This window comes from Schistocerca cancellata, chromosome 2 (assembly GCF_023864275.1).
Source record: "Schistocerca cancellata isolate TAMUIC-IGC-003103 chromosome 2, iqSchCanc2.1, whole genome shotgun sequence".
NCBI classification, from domain to species: domain Eukaryota; kingdom Metazoa; phylum Arthropoda; class Insecta; order Orthoptera; family Acrididae; genus Schistocerca; species Schistocerca cancellata.
The window spans coordinates 930,421,957-930,444,034 of record NC_064627.1 but is presented as its reverse complement, the minus strand read 5'-3'; the positions used below and the strand labels follow the sequence as shown (position 1 = coordinate 930,444,034).

Here is a 22,078-nt window from a genome sequence, read left to right as displayed (position 1 = left end):
GAAAAAAATGCTAGGAGCTAAGGTTTGAAGAAATGTGTAATTTCTTGCTTATCTCTTGTCGGTACTGGTTTTATTTATCCTATATTTAATTTTATGACACACAAAACGGCAAGTTATTAACTAATGGGCAATGAAGAGTTCAGATTTTCCGAAGAGTTCTTGTTCTCTCGATTACAAATAATCCCATCCGCTATTAATTGCGAGATTTTTTTTTAAGAGAGGCAGGCTGCCAAACCGGCCGACTGGAAGCAGGAGAGGCACCACAGGACATTTCAGTATCCACTCTCCTGAATATAGTTTGGACGTGCAGCAGGAAAATGCTTTATGAAGAGGCATGGAACTGCATTTGGGCATACTTAAGACCAAATAATATGTCTTACATTTCCTCGAATACATACGTTTTATGTTTCAGACTTTTCAGAGAGATGTGCGCTACAAGATGAACATATTTTGAAAATTCGATTTTTTTTTAGTATTGACCCGGTTCGCAAATGTCGTAGATCCGGGGCTGATGCGAAGACTGGGTGTTGTGTGATGTCCTTAGGTTAGTTAGGTTTAAGTAGTTCTAAGTTCTAGGGGACTGATGACCATAGATGTTAAGTCCCATAGTGCTCAGAGCCATTTGAACCATTTTATGCGCAGAGCAATCTGAGCTATATTGGGTAGTCTCCACGTGACCCGTGTTTACGTTCAGTGATTTTGCTGTTTCCCCTTCGTTTACTCTCACACCAAATGAAAACAAAACGGATATCCGTGGCCGGGAGCTATCAAGTGAATTAAAACATTCACATAATTACTAAAGGCTGAAATGTCATTAGTTTCAGATTTTATTTTATTTCCACCTTTCTGACAGTCAAGCATTAATCGCCTTGCGGAACAATGAAGTTATCTTTGTCGGTTTGCTAAAGAAATTTGACTTTTGCTAATCTTTTCCGCAGAGGCAGTCAATGTATCTGAAACGAAATGTTTAATTCTGGGTACTGGGTAGTTTCAACTGTTCGCTGCATTTCAAGTGCACGTTTTCATTTTCTAGCACGTATGGCATTATGCCATAATAAAGAACCAAACATGATATAATACAGTACTGGTGCTCCAAGAAAATTTACATCCTGAAAACCACACTTAAAAGCTTAATATTAGGTCGGGGTCTACGGTACTTCATTGGGAATCTGGACATACGAGTGTGCCTTTAAGTATGCACTTTAAATGTGCACATTTTAATATGGTTCACGAAATTCCGATGCTCTTGCAGTATCATCTTTCATTGATGATCTTTTACACATACGTACATACGGGCTTCCTACGTCATGATATCTACCCAAGCGCGGTGTCGCCTGTTACCTGAGCTCTCTGGCAACTGCTGAAACGAACCTATTTGTAACAGGTCGCGGGAAAATATTAAGATTGGTGGTTTGAAAAGCGTTACTTTCAAAGTAAATATCCTTTTACGTAAGTTGAACTACGTACAAGAATGGACCGTGAATTTATTAAATCACAAAGCGTTTGACTCTCATTTAAAAAGCAGGTGTCTGATGACGAGCCATTTAGAAGCATTTCGAACCCTGAAGATCAGACATTTATGTCATTATTAAAAATTTTACAGGCACATTTGTATGATATCTCTTAAAGTGTAACATGCGCAAAAAAGATCAACAGTATATGCGAAAGCTTAGCTTCTCTTGCAGCTTGAGACCAATATTTTATGTGAAAGCTTTGCTTTTCTTGTAACAACACTGTGTATATTAATTTAAACTATTAACTTTCCCTGTTTGGCGCGCTACTTAACACTGATGTTGCTATTGGTTGACTACATCACGTGTCCTATGCTCTGAATATCCTCTGTCATCGGCTGGCGAGATCACGTGACATGAGTTACAAACGGCTTACAAAAGCGCGTCGAAGTCTCGGTTTCAGTGGTTCGGAAAGTAACATGTGGTGTTTGGTGGATTTTCTAATGTATGTTTTCGTAATACGAAAATACGCAGCGTACATGTTTCTGCACATCAAAGATATTTCCAAAACGTGTTTTTTTCTCTGAGTTTCGTTTTCTAAAGTGCCGGGAAATTTTACGCCCGTGTACAAAACCATAACCAATCAAAGGAGTGATAGGGGAAAATATACTGTCATCCGGGAGAAAGTGTGTTTTTAATCGGGAAATCCGGGGAAAATCCGGGAATTTTTTTTCCTTGTCCACGTAGACACCCTGTCTATTTTACTTATTTTATGTTTAGTGTTAGATATACGTTTAATTTTTTTGTCAAAAGAAACTCAAAACCATGTTCTGAAATAGTGTTTTGTTTCTCCAGTAGACAATGCCACAAGTTCCTCCAAAAAATCATAAATCAACACACACACACAAATGTCATAGTATCAAATGTAAATCCACCTGATGATGGAGGTTTAAAATCGTGGAGATAAACAAACAGTGACTGGTAACAGTAAACTTGGTGTTTCATTTAATGCCAATAACAGTCGTGGTAAAGCGTAACCTAAAATGTTTGCATTTAAAGTATATTTTAACTGACCACTCAATAAGCTATAATGCTGAGGTAAGCCCTGAGCAAAATATATCCCTGAAGTGGGGTTCTTATAATGGTGATTGTGCTTTATGTCTTCTAATGGTCAGTGAATGGAACAAAAAGGACAACAGTGATTGAATTACAAGCATGAACACCTTTGGAATATGACTCTGCCAACAGTCAAAGATACATAACTCGTGGAAAAATGATTTGAAATAAAATGTTATATCAAACACATAACAAAAATCAAGTCTACAGCTTGTCAGCAAGGAGGAAGCTGGCTTGTATGTGGTAATCATACATACGGAATGCTAGACTGACCTGCTGTCACTGTAAGGGCCACTTTATCCCACTCTGGAGATCATGGGAGCATGCATCATGACATGATGTGGCAGCAGGAGACTTGTGTATGTCCAGCAGTTTTGCATCCACTGCTGGCCATGACCATGTGCTGCTGCTGCTGCTTGTGGAAGCAGATAGATAGTTTCAATTTTGGAATCAGTGGATAAAGCAGTGTGCCCAGGTGCCATGCACCATTTGGAAAGAGAAGTTTAGACACTGGTTTAAATTCCAGTAAGTAGAATTGAAAGCCTCTCAAAAGAAAATAATGTAAGACTATACAGCAAAATGTAACTAGTGTCACTGGAAGTAGTCTTAAATAAGAATAGGCTTACACTGTTCATCAACGGAGACTCTTCAGTTCCCCCATCCCCACCCCTGTTGGTGAGGGAAAAAATTATTTCTTGTGCGACAACTAAAGTGCTATATTGTACACTGTGGAATGCTTCATTTACATCTTTGTATTCCCTCATAGACGTAATAATCATGATTTCGTACTTGTAAAAAGTATTGCCAAAGATGGGAGGCTAACATTTTTAGCTGGAAAGTTGTGCATTAGGACATACCTGTTCCCACTCTATGGAGTCTTTATGTAATCAAAGGTTGTTTACAAGGCTGTTGTGTGATCTTGGCTCATTATGGTCACAGTTCTTAAAATTCTGTCTGTCTGAAATGAAATATGGTGATGGGCTGCCATCCAGTGAGTTCATTTTAGTGTAAAAGACATAAATAGCCTTCTGCTAATTTTGAATAGATTTGTTTGCCATTATTGCTCCATTCCTGCCTGTGTTGACATGCTTAATGTCTTTATTGTTCAATATTGGTGTCCTAACCACATTTGAGAATTTAGCAGTTAGTATGAGTTTGCAAGAAGTACAATTTGTGTAATCACTTGACTAAATATTTGCCTTTAGTCTTATTTTCTTCATTTTTCATCACGTACTTACGTATACACAAGAATTGATTTCCTCGGTGAAGGAAATAGTTCTTTCTATTTCACTTACTTGTGGAAGTTTATATACAGTATATGAAGTTAAACTTTTCTAGTCACTGAAATACATTGTCTATTAGTGAGTGCAAGATCTAGTAGCATACTGTCAGGTAGTTTATAGGTAACTGTAATTGCCTCCTGTGAGTAGTGGCAAAATCCTCTTGAAAACTTTATGCTGTTTACTCATGTTTTGTAGCACATTAAGATAATTTTATGTACAGGTAAGAATTGAGGATAGTGCCCTTTATATTGTCTCAAATAATTTTTCTGTGTGTTTATAACCATGTTCTCATTCTTATTACTTTTTAATTCAAAATTGTTTTATTTGAAGGGTCTTCACACATTGTAACCATACCTGTTCAGTCATCTGGTTCCATGAAAGTTCAAACATTGAAATCATCAGAGCCTACTCTTCTGCCAAAGACAATACATTTAGCTTCTAATCCAATGGTGAGTGAAGTGCTTTTTTCTCCATGCTAATGTGGATGTAGCGTAGACTTTTTGATATTTTTTAGCTGTTTATTTTGATTATTACTGCAGGTTTTAAGTACTTCTCAGCGAATAGCTGCACAGCATGTTCTGCCAACAAATCCGCCAAAGAACTACATCTCTCCAATCCTTGATCACAGTGGATCTCGAAAACGTCAAGAAATGGAGAATGAATTTATGCCAGAGTAGTAAGTTACTTAACTGGAAGAATACGGCATGTTTCATTATATGTAGACTAGCACATTTTTATTAAAATTTGGTTTAAGTAGTTTCCTTTCATTAGTGTTGTTATTAGTGTTATTGCAGATTATGTTGTAAATACTGATTTCGTTGAACAAAGATAACTAATTATCAGAAAAATAACAATGAAAACAATCTATTATTGATAAAATTATTTAATTGGGTAGATAAAAAATCTACTCACCAAGCGGCGGCAGAACGCACACACAAAAGACTGTTGTGATTGGCAAACTTTCGGAGCCATTGGCTCCCCCTTCAGACAGAAGGGTTGAAGGGGAAGGAAGAAGGGTGAAGGAAAAGGGTTAGATTTTGGGAAAATAGCCCTGAACCACAGGTCAAGGGAGACTTACTGTATTGGATGAGAAGGAAAGACTTATTGTTGGGGTACTGCAACAAACGAGATTTGAAAACTGGAGAGCTTAAAGGTGAAGACAGGGTAACATGCAAGACAGAGATACTACTGAAACATCGTGCATGAGTTAATAAGAGTGAGAAGCTAAGTACATTGTATGTAACAGAGGTGGGAGAGGGCGGTGAAAAATAGACGGTAAAGGCAACGAAAGATGTAGGAAATTAAAATGGAGTGAAGCAAACAGTAGTTACAGTGAAGAAAAGTTGTGACAAAAGAAATTAATGTATGACATTCGTGATCTTAGTGACTGTTTCACCACACATGCCATCTGGATTCTTCCCCCAGATACCAGTTTCTCAGTACTTCACAGGTGGGAACTAGCACTAAAACATGTCGTTGGTTCTCGCCACCCACCTGGACTTAATTTACATTAATGTCTTCCGTCTCAGCTTTTCTTCACTGTAACTACTCTTTGCTTCACTCCGTTTTAATTTCCTACATTTTTCATTGTCTTTTCCATCTATTTTTCACCACCCCTTGCCATCTCTGTTAGGAGTAACTCTTATTAACCCGAGCTCGATGTTTTAGTAGTAATCTCTGTCTTGCATATTACCCTGTCTTCCGTCTTTAAGCTATCAGGTTTTCAAATATTGTCCGATACAGTCCCCAACAATCAGTCTTTCCTTCTCACCTCAACAGTCTTGTGTGTGTGTGTGGGGGGGGGGGGGGGGGGTGGTGTTATGCTGCTGGTAGCTGAGTAGACTTTTTATTTATCAAATTAATTACCAGGAAAGTTTACTGGTGTGCAGCAAACAAGTTATCTCAGAAAAAATGCATGACAAATTAAACGGATTACACTTTTAAGAAACTATTTCCTTAATTGTGAAATACATATTGTTTGCTACTGTACACTGGGGAAAATTGAAGTTGAGTTTATGTAAATGTTTTGGGAAACAACATTTTTGTGCAGCTATCAGTGTTCTTTACAGTGTGTATAAAAAGTCTGTTGTTGTCAAAGGTTAAAATTTGTCAACATCAAATCTAGATTTGTGTTTTCTGATTTGTCTACACCTACGTGGCTTCTCTGCAAATCACACTTATGTGCCTGGCAGAGGGTTCATCGAAGAACCTTCACAACAATTCTCCATTGTTCCACTCGAACAGTGCACAGAAAAAATAAACACCTATATCTTTCTGTGCGAGCTTCTGATTTCCCTTATGTTATGATGATCATTGTTCTCTGTGTAGGTCAGCATAAAAAAATTGCTGATTGAAATTTTGAGAAGAGCCGCTGCAGTGAGAAATGCCTTTGTTTTAATGATGTGTCCCCTAAATTGTGTATCACATCTGTGACACTCTCTCCCCTGTTTCTCAATAATGTAAAATGTGCTGCCCTTCTTTGAACTTCCTTGATGTACACAGTTAATCCTATCTGGTGAGGATCCCACACTATGCAGAAGTACTGCAAAAGAGGACGGACAAGCATAGTGTAGCCAGTCTCTTTAGTAGATCTGTTGCATCTTTTAAGTGTTCTGCCAATAATTTGCAGTCTTTAGTTCTCCTTTCCCACGACGTGATCTAAGTCTTCTTTCCAACTTAAAGAGTTTCGTAATTGTAATTCCTAGATATTTAGTTGAACTTATGGCTATTAAATTTGACTGATTTGTCGTATAACCAATGTTTAACGGATTCCTTTCAGCACTCATGTGGATGACCTCACACTTTTGTTAATTTAGGGTCAGTTCCCAATTTTCGCACCATACTGGTAAGTTATCTGAATCACTTCACAATTTGTTTTGATCTCTCTCTGGAAAACGTCAAGCAAATTTTTATCTGGGGGGGGGGGGGGGGGGGGGGTTGACGGTATTCAGTCTCACTACAACCACCCTGTGTTCACTAATCCCTGTATCCATGTTTATGCTCATCATTAGCTCAGCACTGTTTGTTGCTATGAGATCAAGTGTGTTTCCGTAACCGTTTACTATTTGAGTGAGCTCACAAACTAGTTGCCCAAAATAATTTCCTAAAAATGCGTTTAGCACAATTTCAGATGTTTTTGAATGCACACCTCTGGATTTAAACATGTATTGTTGCGAACATATCAAGGGTAAACTGAACTCACAACCGATTAAAACTGTATAGGTCGAGTATGTGTTTGAAATTAGACTGAAGTTTCCTTTGAACTTCTCAGAAATTATATCACCTGAGTTGGGAGGTCGGTAAAAGGATCCAATAGGGTCATTCTATGTCAAATCAGTACACTTTAAATAAAAATTTGAGCTCACCCTCTTAGATTTTGCTGAAAGTTGGTATACGTATAGAGGGTGCTGAAACTAAAAAAAATTCCAAATTTCAATTTTTAACCTCAAACCATTTCTGAATATGGTCATGTAAACTTTTCAAAAACTGGTCAAAAATGTGTGAATGGACTTATTTTAAATTGCCCTGGGAACTGCCCCAATTGAGCTAGAGAGCTGGGAAAGGTGTCATTTTGCAGCATTTTTCATGCTCTTTCCAGTGATATACAACAAAACAGCTTCTAATTAATAACCTTTTTCAAAATACTAATTAATATTGTGATTTAATTTTTTTTACAACAAGCACATAATTGAAAATTTTTGAAATATTTCCATAACTACTTCATATTGTTGTAAATCACATGGCAAAATATAAATGTGGGATGATGATGGGTTCATTGTTAAAAAAAAATTTTCTGATTCTTATTTTTCACAAACGGCCGTATTTTTCACAAACGGCCGTATTTTTCACAAACGGCCGTATTTTTCACAAACGGCCGTATTTTTCACAAACGGCCGTATTTTTCACAAACGGCCGTATTTTTCACAAACGGCCGTATTTTTCACAAACGGCCGTATTTTTCACAAACGGCCGTATTTTTCACAAACGGCCGTATTTTTCACAAACGGCCGTATTTTTCACAAACGGCCGTATTTTTCACAAACGGCCGTATTTTTCACAAACGGCCGTATTTTTCACAAACGGCCGTATTTTTCACAAACGGCCGTATTTTTCACAAACTGACCTTCAACAAACAGGAATTTCATTAAAATTTACTGAAAGGTAAGTAAAAAAGTGCTAGTAATATCAAAATATCACCTTTTTGAAACAAAACTAAACATCATTTTCTATAATTGATTGTTGTGGGGTTTTTTTTCCTACTAATAGGCTATTAACTGGCAAAACGAAATTTTGAGTGTGGGACCTATAGCTAAGATTTAAATAAGGTGTGAAAAACTTGTAAGTAGACTATTGATGGAATACTTCCGGTCCAAAAATGCACATTTCGTTAGCCACTGTATGAAGGCTGAGCATGCTTGTGTTCCTGTCTATGTATGCAGCAGGCTGTCAACAAGTTGAAACAAGCACAGTGTTTGATGTCTGTACAATCATTCAGAGACTGGAGCCATTGTTGAGAGGATATAAGACTGTTACATTCTAAGGTTTGGTGTGCCTACAGCATTATTGTGCACTGTGGTTTTAGTGCAAATCAATTGTTACCTCTGAGTTGACCAGTTTGTATCTAGTGTATTTAACACTTCATTTACAAGTAAATCTATAAATTGAAGGAGAGTTTATTAGTGGTTTTTGTATCAATATGGAGCCAAGTAAAAAGTGCAGTGCTGTAAGAGTGCAGTGTTGTAATCCATTGAAGAAGTCAAATCATTTTATTAGAGACAGAAAAAAACAGAAATGTCACAGCATGGATGCCTTAATTATTTCCACAAATACGTAGTGGTGGCAGGATTTGTGATAAATGTAGGAAAGATGTAACCACATTGAAAAATACACCGAAGCCCATGAGTGATAAAAGTGTTGAAGATTCTTATGAATCAGAGATAATCATCCCAGACGAAGAACCTGTCTTCACTGCAACTTCAGTGATTGTTCAAACACTTAACACATCACTTCAAGAACTAGGTGAGTCCCCAATTGATAAGAAAAAATTAACATCTAGGTGTTACGCCAAATCAAAAGTAAAAAAAATCTCCTCCTCAGTGACACGTAAACATTTTTTTGCTGCTGAAACTTCGTCAGATACTGATACTGATGAATCCGTTCTTCAAAACCTCAAAACAGACTTTAGTAATTCTATAAGTAGAGCAAAAAAACTGATGATTGTTACAAGTTTACCTGAGGAGTGGAGTGTCTGGAGTGTCAGGAAAATGAGGGAATTTAATGCTCCTAATTACATTGTTCGGCAGTCCAAAAAAATTTTGAAAGAGAAAAGATTCATGGAAGGTCCAAACCCAAAACCAGGGAAGTGTTTACCAACAGAAACTGTCAAAACTGTACATTCATTTTATGAAAATGATGAAGTTAGCCGGGCAATGCCAGGTATTTAAAGATTGTGTGACAATTACAGAACCAAGTGGAAGTAAAACAAAAATATCAAAAAGACTTATTTTGTGTAACCATAAAGAAGCTTACAAACAATTTAAAGACAAGTTTCCTAACATAAAAATAGGTTTCTCTAAATTTGCTGAGTTGAGACCGAAACATTGTGTATTTGCTGGCTGGAGTGGTGCGCGCGCGCGCACACACACACACACACACACACACACACACACACACACACACACACTGTCTGTGTGTGCACAACTCACCGAAACATAAAATTAATAATAGAAAATGCCAAACTAAATACAGTAACAAACAGCAGCTTAAACAATTATAAGCAGTGCATTGCAAAAATGTTTTGCAACCCATCATCAGTTTATTGTAACATGGGAAACTGTAAATATTGCCCAGGAGAAACTGTCATACATAAAATTTTACAATACTCTTTTGATGGAAACTTAATTGAATGAGTTGTGTTCCGACAGTGGATGTCAGTTGACCGCTGTAATCTGGAAATCGTTCAGAAAACTTCTGAAGAATTCATAGATTTATTTTGTAGTAAGATGTCTACTTTGATTCGGCATGACTTCATTGCCAAGCAACAATGAACATTCCTTAACTCCACAGGAGAAAATCTTATGGAATCTGAATTTGTTGTCATATGTGATTTTTTGGAAAGTTATAGTATAGTTCTACAGGATGAAGCTCAGAGCTACCACTGGACAAGACAACAGATTACCATTCATTTATTTGTTATATATTACAAACAGGAAGACTAAATTGAGCATATGAGCTTTGTCATTGTTTCTGATTGCCTGGAGCACAATACAGTTGCAGTTTACACCTTTCAAAAGAAGCTTATTTCTTATCTAACAAATAAATTTCAAAAGCTTCCAAAAAAAGATATACTATTATTCTGGCAGTTCTGCTGCCCAGTACAAAAATAAGAAAAACTTCCTAAACCTATGCCTTCACGAGGAAGACTTAAACATAAAAGCTGAGTGGCACTTTTCAGCCACAGTACATGGGAAAGGGCCTTATGATGGAGTAGGGGGTTCAGTTAAGAGACTGGCAACTAGTGCAAGTTTGCGAAGGCCATACCAAAATCAGATCCAAACCCCACGAGGTCTATTTGAGGGGACAGTAGATAATATCACAAATGTTAATTTTGCGTATTCCACTCAAGAAGACTATGCTGCTTCAGAAATATTATTAAAAAGCTGGCTTGAAGAAGCATTGACAATCGAAGGAACACAGCAATTTCACACTTTCATTCCCAACACTACATCAAAATTAATAGTCGGATACTTTTCAAGTGATGTGCAGAGTTGGGAGAGGGAAGTAACATCACCACCAGACAAACTGAAGTTACAAGATGTAACAGGCTATGTCACCACTGTATATGGCTGAAACTGGTGGCTTGGGTACATTTTAGAAGAAGAAAAAAAACCAACTTGATAAAGTGAAAATAACTTTTCTTCATCCATGTGGACCAGCTAAGTCATTCTCCTATCACGCACATGCAGATGTCCTTTGGGTGTCAGTTGTGGATGTTGTCACAAAAGTAAATTCATTTACTCTGACAGGGAGAACATACATTCTTAATGAAAGTTATGTAAACCAAACCCATTTGGCTTTCTTAAAATGTAATCTGTGAAGTTCCAAGACAATTTATTGGGAAACTGCTTTCAACTCAAAACTTAATTTTTGTCTCAGGTTAGTGTTAACGTATATTTTATAGAAAGTTGTTCCAAAATTACTGTTAGTACCGATTGTGTTAAATTTAGCTATGTATAGATACCTGTTACTCAAAAACAAGCATTATGTATTTAATTTTTTTAATAGTTTCATTCCAAACAACATGCATCAGAACTATTACGTAAACACTTGTACTTTTTCATACTTTATTTCAATTTGTAGCTAAATGCTCAAACTTTTTTGTTTTGTCAGTTAATATACTGTTAGTTAACTTGTATGAAATTGAAATAAGCAATCAATTACACAATATGCTTATTACTTTTGTTTTAATAAGGTGATGTTTTGATATTATACTATCTTTTCCTTACCTTTCAGTATATTTTAATGAAATTCCTGTTTGTTAAAGGTCAGTTTGGTCAAACTACGGCTGTTAGTGAAAAACGAGAGTCCAGAATAATTTTTTTAACAATGAACCCATCATCATCCCACATTTATGTTTTGCCATGTGATTTACAACAGTAGAAGTAGTTGTGGAAATATTTTGAAAATTTTCAGATGTGTATTTTTGTAAAAAAAATTAAATCAAAAAATTAATTAGTATTTTGAAAGAAGGGTTATTAATTAGAAGCTATGTTTTGTTGTATATCCCTGGAAAGAGCATGCAAAATCCCAGCTCTCTAGCTCAATTAGAGCAGCTGGTAGGCCAGTTTAAAAAAAAGTCCGTTCACACATTTTTGGCTGGTTTTTGAAAAGTTTACATAGCCATATTTCAGGAATGGTTTGAGATAAAAAAATTGAAATTTGGAATTTTTCTTAGTTTCAGCCCCCACTATAAGTATACTAAATTTTAGCAAAATCTAAAATGGTGAGGTAAAATAGGTGTGTTGATTTGACATGGAATGACCCAATAATTATTTTATTCCAGTTGCCAAGACTGACATCTATCCATACTAACTCGCAGGAACCATTTACTTATATTTCACTACAAGATAATCTACTTCTAACAGCAACAAACAGGCCACCACCAACTGTAATTAGCCTATACTTTCTGAACACCATTACCGTATTTACTCGAATCTAAGCCGCACTTTTTTCCCGGTTTTTGTAATCCAAAAAACCGCCTGCGGCTTAGAATCGAGTGCAAAGCAAGCTGAAGTTCTGAAAAATGTTGATAGGAGCCGCCACAACTAACTTCTGCCGTCGAATATATGTAGCGCTACACAGGCATCCTTTGTAGGCACAAAGATAAATACTGGCGCCAGAACCTCTGCGTCAGTAAATAAAATAAAAAAAAAATAAAAAAAAAAATTGGAAGACGAGCTTTTTTTTCTCCGCCCGAGTTTCGACCACTGCATTTTCATACATTATCCAACGAAGTAAATACAAATTCCGTATTGTTCATCTTCGAATTTCAATGTACTACGAAAATCCGACTGGTAATACTGGGATTTTTTCCAATATGGCCAACTCTACGTTCTGAATTTTTTCCTACCTGTGAGAAGAGATGGTTGCTAATAAGAACTTTTATGAATTGTGAATCACAAGCAATATTCTCTTCACCATAAGAATAATACGAATATAAACATTTTGCCATGTATTCTTTCATGTTTGCTTCTATCTCATTTAAATCCTGTCTGCCAAATAAACTACGAAACTAGAGTGAGACAACAGCAAACGCGGAAGAAAATACGTATCGTGTCATGTTTATATTCGTATTACTCTTATGCCTAATAGTGATACAGTCAGAAATGAAGCACGGCAACTGACTAGATTTTTAAATCTAAGATGACTAATTTCTGTGCAGAATTTGATGTACTAAAGAAGCGGCCGCAAAGATTTTCAAACGGAGAAAAATTTTCGCCAACTCTCGTTAAGAACATGTTCTATCATACGCAGTCTATTATTTGGTTCTTGTTGATCATTATCAAAGAAAGCAGCAGTGTAAGTAACAACAAATAGCAGTCTCTTGCCATTGTTTCGCTAATGAGAGATTCCTTTCTTTTTTAATTGTAGGCGGCGGTAGCGCGCACAAAAGCAAGCCATGCCGCGAGCAGCGACAGACCGTAAACACGCACTATCAGAATGCGACAAACAATGCATGACACAGTATAGTAATGCATTTTCAGCTTGGAGTGAGTGACGTAAACACCTATAACATAGAAAACGGCACTTATCAGATCAAAGCAAAATAAGCAATCGATTCAAACCAGACGAAGCACGTGAAAAAGGAAGGGTATCCGTATAAATACGGACGGAGCGCCTGACGCATAGCAATGGCTACCTGGTAAAGCTTAACTGCTAAGCTTTCGACTCGAACCAAACTACTGTAGCTGTATCGTCATTCATTCAACCTAAATTGTGTCTCATATTACTCGTACAATGGACCAACTTTGTTTCGATTTGGAGGTGCGGCTTAAAACTTTTCTCTCCCCTTGAATTTCGAGTCTCAAATTTCACGTGCAGCTTAGATTCGGGAAATTTTTTTTCCTTTATTTCGAGTCTCAGTTTTCAGGTGCGGCTTAGATTCGAGTGCGGCTTACATTCGAGTAAATACGGTAGGTCTTCAGCAAAAATTTTGGCTGAACTTATCTCTGGCTTTAGAGCCAGCTTTCGGTCGTATAATGATCTGAGCATCAGTGCTTTCTACTAGCACCTGGACCTCTGGTACTTCCCCAACACAACTATGACAATTTACAACTGTTATACACATGGTTCCTAGGTATATGTTCTTCCTGTGTTCAACCTGCACCCTGTGAGACTGAAGCTCTTTCTGTTCCCTCAAGGCCCTCTAACCTAAAAAAAGGCCCAGTCCGTGCCACACAGCCCCCACTACCTGTGTAGCCATCTCCTGAATGTAATGGACTCCTGTCCTGTTTAACAGAACCCAAAACCCCACCACCCTGTAGTGCAAGTCAAGAAATCTGAGTCTGCATGGTCGCAGAACAGTCGGAGCCTCTGGATCAGACCTTCCACTTGGCTCCTTACCAGTGGTCCGCAGTTGGTTCTGTCACCTATGCTACAAATGGTGAGCTCTGCTTTCATCTCACAAGCAAGACCAAGCTGCTCAAAACCAGAGAGAATCTCTTCCGATCCAAAGTGACACGCGTGATTGGTACTGACATGAGCCACCAGCTGCATTTGGCTGCACTCTGTGCTCTTCATGGCATCTGGAAGGACCTGTTCCCATCTAGAATGTCTTCACCCAGTATGCACATGGAGTGCACTTTGGTTTTCTTCCCCTCCTTGATGACCATTTTATTGAGGGCCCCCATAATGCACATAACAGTGGAGCTCCCATCTGCTAATAATCCCAACCTCTGTGACTGCTTGGATTATTCAATTGAACTGTTCAGTCACATGAGAAGCTTTTGTTAGAAACTACACTTCTATTAAGCAGTGCAAGAGCTGTTAAACAGTAAACTTAACAGGAGTTCTCAAATACTCAGCTCAAATACCCGAGTGTCGGCGACAATTTTTGACTGGAAAATTCTACATTTTATTTCACAGTTAAATTAGGGATGACAGTTATCGCTGAAATGAGTTTTCAGGTACATCAGTTTCTTAGGTGCCAGTTTAACCCAACTCTTAAAAGTGCTCAGAATAACCAGTTTCTGAAATAACCGATTTTCCATTTTTTATTCCTTTATTTCCTGTATTAAACATGAAATTGAAGGAAGACGGAAAAATGTTGGCTGCCTCAGTTCAAGATACACAGAATGAAAATATTAAATTAAATAGGCAGATAAAATAAAACTTAGTCTGTCCACCATTCATTGCTTTTATTGAAAAGCGAGCAGTTGTTGAAAACTAGGAAGAAATCACCAGTATTCTCCTATGGATTTCAGTTTTTTGAAACTCTGCTCAAAAATAATGTGATAAAGTATCATCCCCTATTTGGGCATTACGAATAGTCTGTGTTAAAGGGTGAAAATGAGGTTGAAGAACTAAATTTTCAATGTTAATTTGTCCACGTTCAAGGGATACAAGCAGATAAAGGTATGTTACGTAGACACAGACAACAGATCAGCCACTTCCTATTTCTGTCATAAACTATAAATGAATCTCTTCCCACGATTTGCACGTTTGTTGTGGCTCCTCCCCTTTTTATTTTTTTAAAGAAAATGTAGCATTGTACTGCATTGACTCTGCACTTTATAAAATACATCCTGTAATACAACAGTGAGAAACAACTGTAGAGACCAGGTGGGGCAAGTCTTGTGCCCTGCGTGTCCACTTGTACCCTCTAATAGGCTACACCACATGGTAACAAATACATTACTGTCTCAGCAATGCTGTACCAATTCTTATGCCATGTGTTTGTTGCTCAGTTCTGCCGGTGTTGTTGTTAAAATAGCACTGGTCGCTTTCCATTATATATATCTATCTGCTACTATGGCTAATTGATGTATCGGTTTCTTTTATTTAGTTATTAGTAAATATTAAAAAAAAACACCTGTTACAACCAAAACCAAACAAATACTGAAAAATACTGGTATTAGTTTTAACCGGTTGGTTTTTCCGTAAGCGAAAGTCCGGCATTTTGCATTTGTTAATTATATTCTTGATGTGGAACTGGTTTTATACTTTCTAAATAAATTTAGAGATCCAATTTGTGTAAGTACTTCTTTTATTAACTGTCGATTTAAAAATCGTAACTATACTTAGTGATACTGCATTTAACTACCACTTGCTTGCTCTGGCAACTTCGACCTAACTCTGGCCCTTATATACGTTTATGCCTACTCCTTCCGTTTGCCTCTACCTGTAACAGCAGATGACGGGCTGAGCTGACCGAAAATCAGTGATCAGTAAAGCGCCCTCTGGCCAACGTACCACCGCATCTCCCCAGCAACCTCATTGTGCCTTCTGGATGCCAAACACACCGAACCATCGCTCGAGCAGTCTCTTCCTCCTCCTCCGATTTGACAAGGTAGCACCACCTGGCCATGCTCAGGGCAGCTCGTCCCGCACAATACTACGTGGCTCTCACCCCTCCCACCCCACCCCAGTACTCCTATTCCGTGATGTCACTTGCACAACCTGTTGCTAACAATCCTCTGCCCAGCACACTGACGCCTGACCCCTACCAGATTTTGATGCACCTGAGCTCTGAGATGGCAGCACTTACCTCCAGCACCTACCGCCAGGTGCTGATCGCCCCCACCCATGCAATGCTGGGCCAGGCAAAAATAGACTGTGGTGTCACCGCCAGACAGCACACTTGCTAGGTGGTAGCCTTTAAATCGGCTGCGGTCCGCTAGTATACGTTGGACCCGCATGTCGCCACTGTCAGTGATTGCAGACCGAGCGCCGCCACACGACAGGTCTAGAGAGACTTCCTAGCACTCGCCCCAGTTGTACAGACGACTTTGCTAGCGATGCTACACTGACAAATACGCTCTCATTTGCCGAGACGATAGTTAGCATAGCCTTCAGCTACGTCATTTGCTACGACCTAGCAAGGCGCCATTACCAGTTTATATTGAGATTGTTATTAATGTACCGTCAAGAGCGATGTACACCAATTATGGATTAAAGTTAAGTATTCCAGCAGCAACGTACCTTATTGGCTATATTAATTACATTGTCCTGTTCCAGACCTCACGCCAGCCTGCGTGAGTTTAACACGTGCTTTTCGGCTACCGGTCATAGTGGATTGGCTGTCTGGCCAGTCCACTACATAGATACCCCTCCTGATGTGGTCCTAATCACCCCCTGATGGCCGCTGCCAACTAGGGGCAACATACTGATACCACCAGAGGTTTGGTGAGGATACTTCCAGCTGAAGACCTCCGTGCTTCTGGTCCCCAAGCCCTGGTAGACACCGGGAATAGGGGTGCGTGTTTGCTGTACCATTTCACGGCACCTGTTTGTACAGGATTTGAATGATGCTAGTTCCTCTGTCCACTACCTCCTGCAAACAACTACTAAATCCCACTCCCATCCCCCTCCGTTTCCCCTCCTCACTACTGCTGCCAGCACCTCCGCAGTATCATGGTGACTCCCAATCTTCATCCACAATGACTTGAGAGCATGTGCCCATGTCATGCTTCAGGTGGACACATACATTCCACCGCTCTGCCCTCACGCTTGGGCAACACGGAGACATGACGTTCTCCATTCATCTGAATGGTGCCACAACAACTGTTTCCATAGACAGGCTCAAATGGCCTATATCCTAGAGCCTCTTCCAGCCAACGAGCATAGCACTAGTATTGAGGTGGAGTTGCCTCTGCCTATCACCGCAGCTCCACCAACACTGCCTATGATACGACACAGGCCAACATCATCCCCTGTGGTGTGCCTGACGTACCACAGGCTGATATGCCAACCCTGACGCCACGTGCAACACACCACCAACTAATACTGTCCCTGACCAGCCACCAACCGATTGCACGACAGACACACACCCCAGTGCCTGGGATCCTGATGTTGCCACCACACTGCCCTTCTTGCAGCTTCCAGCCAATGTAGATGTCTTCTGCTTCTACAGCTACCCACCATTCCTGACAAGTGTGTCGTCGTCACTGCCACTAACAACAGCACTATCGGCTCCAAACAACCCTCTGCATGATTGGTACCAATGTTTTTGGCTTGGAAGGGGGAAACCAAGTGGCAACTCTTTCTGTTTGCCTCCACCTGTAGCAGCAGATAACGAGCTGCGTTGACCGAAAATCAGCGATCACTAAAGCGCCTGCCGGCCAAGGGTCCACCACATCTTCCCAGCACAGGTACTCGTCACTTTTGCTGGAGGTAGAGCTCAAGTTGCCACACTTTCCAGACACAATGAGTGCCAAACCATTGCTTGAGCAGTCTCTTCTTGTGCTACAATGAGGCAACACTCTCCAGATGTACTCTCAGCAACTCATCCTGCACAATGCCACATGGCTCGCATCGTCTGCCACACTTCGCCTGAGTATGCATGGATGGCAGGGTTTTGCACCTGCGTAGCTTGTCACTACTGTGCCACTACGTGTGTCTGCTGAGGTCGAAGTAGTATGTGATTGTGAAGTTATCTGGACACGTTTAATAGGGCTAGGAGAAATAAAGTTAATTGTTGGCTGTTATTACCGGCCACCAGGTTCCGCCGTGACAGTTCTAGAATCATTCAAAGGGAGTCTACACTCTGTATCGCAGAAGTACTCGGATCATGCTATATTAGTCGGAGGCGACTTCAACCTACCTAGTATAGACTGGGATGTCTATGGATTCATTACAGGTGGTACAGACAAGCCGTCGTGTGAATTACTTTTGAACACATTATCCAAAAACTGTCTTGAGCAGCTAAATCGACAGCCAACGCATAATGGAAATATTTTAGATCCAGTAGCCATGAACAGACCAGACCTCATCGACAGTGTCAGTGTTGAGACAGGGATTAGTGATCATGATGTTGTCATTCCGACTATGGTTATGAAAGTTAAAAAGTCGGTCAAGAAGGCTAAGAGAGTATTCTTACTAGAAAGAGCAGATAAACAGTTGTTAGCATCCCATTTAGTAAATGAATAGACTTCATTTACTTCCGGTACGATGGACATGGAAGAATTATGGGCAAATTTTAAACACATTGTAAATCACGCATTGGAGAAGTATGTGCCGAAAAAGTGGGTTACGGATGGAAAAGGCCCACCGTGGTTTAACAGCGCAATTCAGAGAATGTTCAGGAAGCAAAGACAGTTGCACTCGTGGTACAAGAAATATCGGGAGAATGAGGACAGGCAAAAGTTAGTAGAGATTCGTGCTGCTGTAAAAAGAGTAATGCGCGAAGCATACAACCACTACCACCGTCATACCTTAGCAAAAGATCTTGCTGAAAACCCAAGGAAATTCTGGTCTTACGTAAAATCGGTAAGCAGGTCGAAGGCTTCCATCTAGTCACTCACTGATCAGTCTGGCCTGGCAACGGAAGACAGCAAAACGAAAGCTGAAATTTTAAATTTAGCATTTGAGAAATCATTCACACAGGCGGATCGTACAAACATACCGCCGTTTGAATCTCGTACAGATTCCCGTATGGAGAACATAGTGATAGACATCCCTGGGGTTGTGAAGCAGCTGAATGGGTTGAAAATAAATAAATCGCCAGGTTCTGACGGGATTCCAATTCGGTTTTACAGAGAGTACTCCACTGCATTGGCTCCTTACTTAGCTTGCATTTATTGCGAATCTCTTGCTCAACGTAAAGTCCCGAGCAGCTGGAAAAAAACGCAGGTGACGCCTGTATATAACAAGGGTAGAAGGACGGATCCTCAAAATTACAGACCAATATCCTTAACATCGATTTGTTGCAGGTTTCTCGAACATATTCTCAGTTCGAATATAATGAATTTCCTTGAGACAGAGAACTTGCTGTCCATGCATCAGCACGGCTTTAGAAAGCATTGCTCCTGCGAAACGCAACTCGCCCTTTTTTCACATGATATCTTGTGAACCATGGATGAAGGGTATCAGACTGATGTCATATTCCTTGACTTCCGGAAAGCGTTTGACTCAGTGCCCCACTGCAGACTCGTAACTAAGGTATGAGCATATGGGATTGGGTCCCAAATGTGTGAGTGGCTTTAAGACTTCTTAAGTAATAGAACCCAGTACGTTGTCTTCGGTGGTGAGTGTTCATCGGAGGTGAGGATATCATTTGGAGTGCCCCAGGGAAGTGTGGTAGGTCTGCTGTTGTTTTCTATCTACATAAATGATCTTTTGGATAGGGTGGATAGCAATGTGCGGCTGTTTGCTGATGATGCTGTGGTGTACGGGAAGGTGTCGTCGTCGAGTGACTGTAGGAGGATACAAGATGACTTGGACAGGATTTGTGATTGGTGTAAAGAATGACAGCTAACTCTAGATATAGATAAATGTAAATTAATGCAGATGAATAGGAAAAAGAATCCCGTAATGTTTGAATACTCCATTAGTAGTGTAGCACTTGACACATTCACGTCGATTAAATATTTTGGCGTAACATTGCAGAGCGATATGAAGTGGGACAAGCATGTAATGGCAATTGTGGGGAAGGCGGATAGTCGTCTTCAGTTCATTGGTAGAATTTTGGGAAGATGTGGTTCATCTGTAAAGGAGACCACTTATAAAACACTAATACAACATATTCTTGAGTACTGCTCGAGCGTTTGGGATCCCTATCATGTCGGATTGAGGGAGGACATAGAAGCAATTCAGAGGCGGGCTGCTAGATTTGTTACTGGTAGGTTTGATCATCACGTGAGTGTTATGGAAATGCTTAAGGAACTCGGGTGGGAGTCTCTGGAGGAAAGGAGGCGTTCTTTTCATGGATTGCTACTGAGGAAATTTAGAGAACCAGCATTCGAGGCTGACTGCAGTACAATTTTACTGCCGCCAACTTATATTTCGCGGAATGACCACAAAGATAAGAGAGATTAGGGCTCGTACAGAGGCATATAGGCAGTCATTTTTCCCTCGTTCTGTTTGGGAGTGGAACAAGGAGAGAAGATGCTAGTTGTGGTACGGTGTACCCTCCGCCATGCACCGTATGGTGGATTGCGGAGTATGTATGTAGATGTAGTTTTTTTTTTGCCCGGTTAATGAGAGGAGTGCTACTGCATCTTTCGAACCCCCACAGTGTCAGCACCCAAAGTGATGTTTGCAGTGTGAGCCTGGTTTATTACCCTTCCATTCCCAGCCACTTGGGCACCCCTCTACTGCCAAGCGCACCACTGAAGCAAGTTTTCCTGCGCTGCTAATCGATGCTGAGCGAAGTACTGTAAACAGTTCATAGTCCAGTCTATTGAAAAAGACTGAGTCATGATCGTAAACCTCCATTTATTAAGAGATAGTAACTCGTTAAATTCTATTGTAGTTTTTAGCTTTTAGAAATAATATCTTCGAGCCAGCTCATGTGCTTCTTCGGGCACACCTTGTTAATTATTGTTGCTTTCATTATTTGGCACACTGGTGTAGCCATGTCTGCCCCTTAGGAGTATAGAAGGGAACCTCAATCGTTCCCTCACATTCATACAACGTGTAATTGTTTTTTATATTGTTGAAATTCCAATTTTTCATAATTCGCAATGAATAATAGATTTTCAATAAATTGTTTTGTGAAGTAAATTTCATCAAGTAAGCCCATTTAACAATTGATATACAAATCTGAGATTTCATCGCAGACAAATTAAGATTCTAGTTACCAATGACAGTATTAACTACAATCCCAAATCTTATTAGTTGTATACAGACTGAGGTTCTCTAATGCATACTGAATACTATAAATATTGGGTATGTTTACATGCTAACCACATTTTTTTTCCCTCATCTTGTTAAATTCTAGTAACATTTCATTCTGTAGGTCAATTATTATTCTCAGTTCCATTGTACAATGAGTTTAAATCAAAAACTATGACATAATCACAAATGTACATCCAATCCATGCAGTAATGTTACAGTGTATCAGTATGTATACTAAAGAAATATGTTATGTGCTACTGTTTGTGAGTCTAACGCTGTTGCATTACTGTATATGTATAAGGACAAGATGGCTTATACCTTGACATACATAAGCATTGTCGAATATGAAACATAGGAATTTGTAACTAAAACATTTTCAGCAATGTAACTGACTTGCTAGACAATAAAAATATCAGCCAGAAAAATGCAACAGTGGAAACTCCAGGTGGGATAACAATAATATAAGGATAAAGGTAAATTACTACTCACTATAAACATGACGCATTGAGTTTCAGACAAGCACAATGAAAAGACAGTTACCCAATTAATTTGTGACAAAAGCCTTCTTCAGAAAAGGAAACGTGCACACATTCATTCACGCAAGGAAGCACATCTCGTGCACATGACTGGCCACAACTGGAATGGCTTCCGGTCTGAGCTACCAGATACGTCAACTGTGTATGCGTTAAGTGTGCTTGTGGGAATGAATGTGTACATGTTTCCTATTCTGAAAAAAGCTGTGGTCAAAAGCTAAATGTATAAGTCTTTTCAGTATTTCGCCTGCAATTCAATGTGTCGTCTTTAAAGTGAATAGCAATCTGTCTTTTTCCTTAATTGTTGCCAGAAGAATGAATAATTGTAGAGGAGAAGTCGCACATAAATTAAAGTTATACC

General features: G+C 39.4%; 1 protein-coding gene across 1 annotated transcript in view; it reads left to right on the top strand.

Moving 5' to 3' along the window:
* LOC126162888 (transcription factor Dp-1) overlaps positions 1–22,078 on the top strand; it is a 235,072-nt gene that overhangs the window by 90,142 nt on the left and 122,852 nt on the right. The window contains exons 4-5 of the mRNA XM_049919688.1: positions 4,181–4,299; positions 4,390–4,526. Coding sequence (XP_049775645.1) covers positions 4,181–4,299; positions 4,390–4,526 — 256 coding nt within the window. The remainder of the gene's footprint in view (positions 1–4,180; positions 4,300–4,389; positions 4,527–22,078) is intronic.